This window comes from Nestor notabilis, unplaced genomic scaffold (assembly GCF_000696875.1).
Source record: "Nestor notabilis isolate BGI_N333 unplaced genomic scaffold, ASM69687v1 scaffold12740, whole genome shotgun sequence".
Taxonomy (NCBI): Eukaryota; Metazoa; Chordata; class Aves; order Psittaciformes; family Psittacidae; genus Nestor; species Nestor notabilis.
In genome coordinates, this window is record NW_009912513.1 from 14,200 (window position 1) to 19,526 (window position 5,327).

At 51.5% G+C, this 5,327-nt stretch overlaps 1 protein-coding gene across 1 annotated transcript in view; it reads left to right on the forward strand.

The window, feature by feature from the left end:
* Window positions 1–4,301, forward strand: part of UBE3B (ubiquitin protein ligase E3B) — a 17,959-nt gene extending 13,658 nt beyond the window's left edge. Inside the window, exons 22-26 of the mRNA XM_010019814.1 lie at window positions 240–298; window positions 1,912–2,094; window positions 2,735–2,846; window positions 3,201–3,293; window positions 3,774–4,301. Of these exons, the coding sequence (XP_010018116.1) occupies window positions 240–298; window positions 1,912–2,094; window positions 2,735–2,846; window positions 3,201–3,293; window positions 3,774–3,965 (639 nt within the window). The 3' untranslated portion in view covers window positions 3,966–4,301. The remainder of the gene's footprint in view (window positions 1–239; window positions 299–1,911; window positions 2,095–2,734; window positions 2,847–3,200; window positions 3,294–3,773) is intronic.
* Window positions 4,302–5,327: the final 1,026 nt, after the last annotated feature.

Consider the following 5,327-nt stretch of genomic DNA (forward strand, 5'->3'; position numbering starts at 1 on the left):
TTCCTCGAAGAAGGGCTGGCTGCACTGGTGGGAGAGTTGCAGTTCCCCACTGTTCAATTACTCTGTTAATAGTTTAGTGCAACTGGTTCAAGGCAGAAGCAGAATTATTTCTTAAATTTTAAATCCTACTGTTTCATTGTAAAAATGGATGTTTGATGGGGAGGGAACAGCTTAGCAGGGCATTGCTTTCCATTGTGGTTCCAGGCAGTAATTAGCAATGCAATCATTTCTTCCCTCAGCTTGTTTGCCATGAACTTGTTCCTGGAGGGAAGACCATTCCCGTTACCAATGAAAATAAGTAAGTACTGCAATTAGATTTTTAAGGTCACTACTGCAAAATACTTGATTCTAGTTCCTTGGGCTTGCCTTTGCAATGAATTGAGATAGATTGGAGTAGAAGGAGCACATAAATATCTTAATAGAATTTACTGGTTACAGTTCATCGGCAGAAATTGTAATAAATTTGATTTGCAAAATAAAAATTGACAATTTACTTCTTGAAGCAGCACTTCTGAGGTCAAAGGCACAGAGCCTGTGAGATTCTGCAGGATTTAATGATGGTGATAGATACAGACAGATGGATTCAAAGCAATTCAGGCACACAGTCGTGAACATAGAGGGCACAGATGCTCAAAGACACCTTGGAGCAGACAGATCCTCTCAGAATGATAACATGTGGCAGTTGTATAAAGCACCCTTCTTCAGAAGAGGCAGTGGTGAATTCAAATGCAGTCGACAGTCGTACTTTGGGCACAGGAAATCAGAGGAGACATGGAGCCCTGTAGCTATTTTCACAGATAACCGGCTTTTAGATAGTTATTGCAAATGTCAACTCCGGAGCCTGGAAACCAAACCCACCTTTTTGTTCCCTTCATTTTCTTCTTCTTTATACCCTTCAGTGATCATAAAAGCAGGATAAAATACCTATTAAGCAGATGTGTGTTTGAACTGGTAATCTGGGGGTTGTTCACTTTAATGGCAAGTGAAAGCGGGAGCCTACCTGAGGATTTGTCTTTGTTAGTCGTGCTCTGCAGTCTGATGGTTCCAGTCCTCTCCTTTCTTGAGCTCTGACCAAGGAGTTTGCATTTGAAAGGCTCTTTGGCTTGTCAGAAGTCAGCTCAGGGAGAAAGTTGAAAGTCTTCTGTGTTGCTCTGCGCCCTTACAGCAGAAACTTTGAAGCCTTTGTGCAGATGTGCACACAAATTGGTAGCTGGGAGGGAGCAGAAGTGTTGTAAGTGGAAGCAATCTAGAAATAGATCTCTCTCAATGGTGGAGGGAGGTTACCTCGCTGAAGACCCTGTCAATGTGATTGTGGTGTCTGCCTAGGAGCTGATCAAGAAGAACCAGCAAGCTCAGTTGTTTTGATTGTTAGTGAGAAGAGGAAGCCTGATGGTGCCTCCCTCTAACAAACAGCGCACCTCTTCCATCCTCCTGGGATAAAGGTGGAAATCTCCGAAGTGTTTTTTGGTGTGGTGATTCTCCAGCCATGGATTTCAGTGCAGGTGGCATCAGAGCCCAGACAGTTGTTTTTCAAACCTAGAGGAGTGCCTGTGACTGGGGATCTGATCCTTTGAGGAGGAGTTGGACACATGCTCCCCTCCATGAGCTGCTGTCCAGCCAAGGTTGATTAAGTGATTATTAGAGCCAGTTAGTCCCTGGGTTGGGAAGGAGCTCTAAGAAATGTATAGGCAGTGCCAGAGACAGGGGGAGACAGGCAAAGTCTGGGCAGAACAACAGCTCTTTCTGCTTAAATGAAGAGCAGAGCCCTGGATGGGAAAGTATAATGCATCTCCAAGCAGTGCCAGTCCCTTTTGGGCTGGAAAGGTAGGTCAGCAACCTGGTTCCTGCACCGGCGAGGTGAGTGCCCCTCGCTGCTCCAGCTCTTCACTGCCACCTCTGTGTCACACACAGGATCAGCTACATCCACCTCATGGCTCACTTCCGGATGCACACGCAGATCAAGAGCCAGACAGCAGCACTCATCAGTGGCTTCAGGTCCATCATTAAGCCTGAGTGGATTCGTATGTTCTCTGCACCCGAGTTGCAGCGGCTCATCTCTGGTGACAACGCTGAGATCGACCTCGAGGACTTAAAGTAAGTGAGCAACCAGGTCTGTTGGTCTGGCTCAGCAAACCAGACGGTGCCATTAGAGTGGTCTGGAGGTTTGCAGGGGACCAGCTTCTTCACAACTTACTGCTCCTTCCAGTTGAAATTTGAGGAGTGGATAGAAACAAACAGAGCTGAAGAACATGTTCCTTAAAGCTAATTTGGACAAAGTACTAATGAATGAGGGTGGTACTAATCTGTGAGGGTTGTGAGACACTGGCACAGCGTGCCCAGAGGAGCTGTGGCTGCCCCAATCCCTGGCAGTGTTCAAGGCCAGGTTGGACACAGGGGCTTGGAGCAACCTGCTCTAGTGGAAGGTGTCCCTGCCCGTGGCAGGGGTTGGAACTGGATGAGCTTTAAGGTTCGTTCCAACACAAACTGTTCCATGATTCTTTTGGATGGGAAAGGTCCTTTCTTCCACTGCTCACTGAGAGCAGAATTCCTCTCTTCCCTTCCCTTTTCTCTGAGAAAGTGCCCAGTGTTGGTGAGGGCTCACTACTGGCAGTGTCTTCTGCAGCAGTGAACCCTGATCATGGCAGGTATTGATCCTTCCAGTGCTTGTCTGCTGGCAGCTGTGACCCTCCTGCTGCAGGGGGACACAAGCCTCTCACAAGCTGTCTCTCCCCAGAAAACACACAGTGTACTACGGGGGCTTCCATGGGAGTCACCGGGTCATCATCTGGCTGTGGGACATCCTGGGCAATGACTTCAGCCCTGAGGAGAGAGCCATGTTTCTCAAGGTAAACACAGTCATTTCGGCCAAGCTGTGGTTTGGGGTGGTTGGGCCAGGGCAGTTCTCTAGTGAGCTGGGTGCTTCCTGCACTGAGAGGGGCTATCAAAATGCTTGAGCCCTTAAAATCTGCACCCTGCTCTGCAGCAGAGGGGCAGCCCTGGAAGCAGAGCTCCAATCGATGCTCTTGTGTCCCCATGAAGAGTCTTACATAGCTGGCCACTGTGAAAGGCCTGCAGAGCTGTGCTGGGGGTGCTCAGATGCTAGCCTCAGCAGCTCTCTGCTCTGTGTGCATCAGCCACGAGTCTCTTATAGGCAGGCTGCTCTCTCTGCTGCTCTCTTTCACTGTCCATCTCTCTTTCAGTTTGTTACCAGCTGCTCCAGGCCTCCACTTCTGGGCTTTGCCTACCTCAAGCCTCCGTTTTCCATCCGCTGCGTGGAAGTCTCTGATGATCAGGTAGGACCCTGCTTGCTTGTGTCTTACCCATTCCCTGCCAGGCTTCTGGCAGGCCTCCTGCCCTGCCCAGCTTCCTCTTCTCTATCTGACCAGGAAACTCTTTAAGGCATGAGGATACATGTTCTGTAGGGCAAAGTGAGAACAATCTTGCCCTCACAGGATGCGTATGGCTGCACCTACCTCTTCTAGATACAGCAGCACTTGGGCTCTTTTTGCCTGTCTCCAGGGCTGTGTTTTCTCCTTGGGACCTTCCTGTGCCTTTTATCCTCTCACCACAGGGACCCTGCATGTCTAAGGGCACTCGCAGTTACAAGAGGAGCTCCCTTCTAGCTGTTGTGGGGGACGGGGCTTTGAGGTTTGCCTCTCCTTGTTCCCAGCAGACAGGTTTTGTGTTAGCACCTCTGCCCTGTGTGTAGGCACCCTGCTTGGAAGGCGCACAGCAGGGCAGCACAAGGGTGATGCTTTTCTGCCCTGTTCCAGGACACGGGTGACACGCTGGGCAGTGTGCTGCGGGGCTTCTTCACCATCCGCAAGAAGGAGCCGGGTGGGCGCCTCCCAACCTCCTCCACGTGCTTCAACCTCCTCAAGCTTCCCAACTACAGCAAGAAGAGCATCCTGCGGGAGAAGCTGCGCTACGCCATCAGCATGAACACTGGCTTCGAGCTGTCCTAGTTGCCATGGCCCTGGACTCCACGATGGGGGCTCTCAGAGCTGCTGACTGCTGCTGGAGGTGGAGACCTTCACGCACAGAGGGTGGATCGGCTCCGCAGGAGCTGGCTGCTCACTCGAGGGCTGGAGAGATGCAGCTGATAATAGAGGTTTACAGGGAAGAGCTGCTGGGCTAGACAGGGCTGGCTCTTTATTGGGCACTGCTCCAGGAGGAGGGAGGTGATGGGCCTGACCCAATACACTTCACTTGACACCCAAGTAAATCGTCTTTAAAAGCAAACCCCGGGGGAGCATAAAAGGAACAGTCAAAGTGCCAGTCAGATTAGTGACCGTGATACCCCCCAGCAGCCCGTGCAGCCTGGGCAGCTGCTGCTGTGGGAGTGTTTCTTTTCCCTTTCCCAGGAGATGGTCCAGTTTCTTACTGGGTGGAAGTCAGCCCGTGGGAAGCTGCACAAAGGCAGAAACGTGACAGAGCCCACAAGGAGACGAGGCTGCGGCGTTGGCTGTGCCAGTTTTACTCAGGACAGGTACTGCCCGGGGGCTTCCTCGTGCCCTTGCTCTGTGCAAGGCCCTTGTGTGTGTCTCAGAGGATGAAGCACTTGCCCAGCCTCGAGAAGCAGCAGGTTAAACACAAGTAGATGACCCCACCATTCTCAGAAAGGTTTCGGAGGGCTGTAGGTTAAGAGCTGAAGCAGCGGGCGCGGGGTCAGTGTGCTGAGCCAGCTGTGCCTCTGCCAAGCTCATGCCAGAGCCTGTGCTTTGGACGCAAGGGGTTGTTGTCTGAACTTGCTCAAGGAGCAGAAAAGGTTTAACTTGATTTAGTTTCCAGGGGACAGGAGCTGGCACACAGCTCGGGCAGCCTCACTCCCCAGCACCGTGCTCCAGTGGGGCAGGTCCCCCCTGTGCTCCATGGAAGGGGAATGTGTGGAGCTGCCCAGAACCCTCTGGAAAACCTCCGCTGGCAAAATTCCTCGTGCTTAGATGGAAGTTTCACTTTGTTTGCAGGCCCTTTTGTTAGGGAGATGTGCTGTTCCAAACAGGACTTGGCCTCTGTGTAACAGCCACATTTGCTTTGTTGCCAAACTATTTCTTTTGGTCGCTTTGTCTCTTTCTGGCCTTATTTTTAACAGTTGGTGTTTGCCTGGAGCAGGCAGCTCTTTCAGGTGGTTCTGAAGGGCAGGGGGGGTGCAGGTGTGTGTGTTGGGAAGGTGCAGACCCTTCCTGCCATTTCTAGGCCAGTCCAGAGCCCGATTTGTCGAGTGTCTCTGCAGCTTCCCAGCCTTGGCCCCTCATGCTGCTGCAGGTCCTGCTGGGTGAGAGGAGAGATTTCCATCTCCTGGGCTGCTCTGTCCTTGCTGGTTTCGG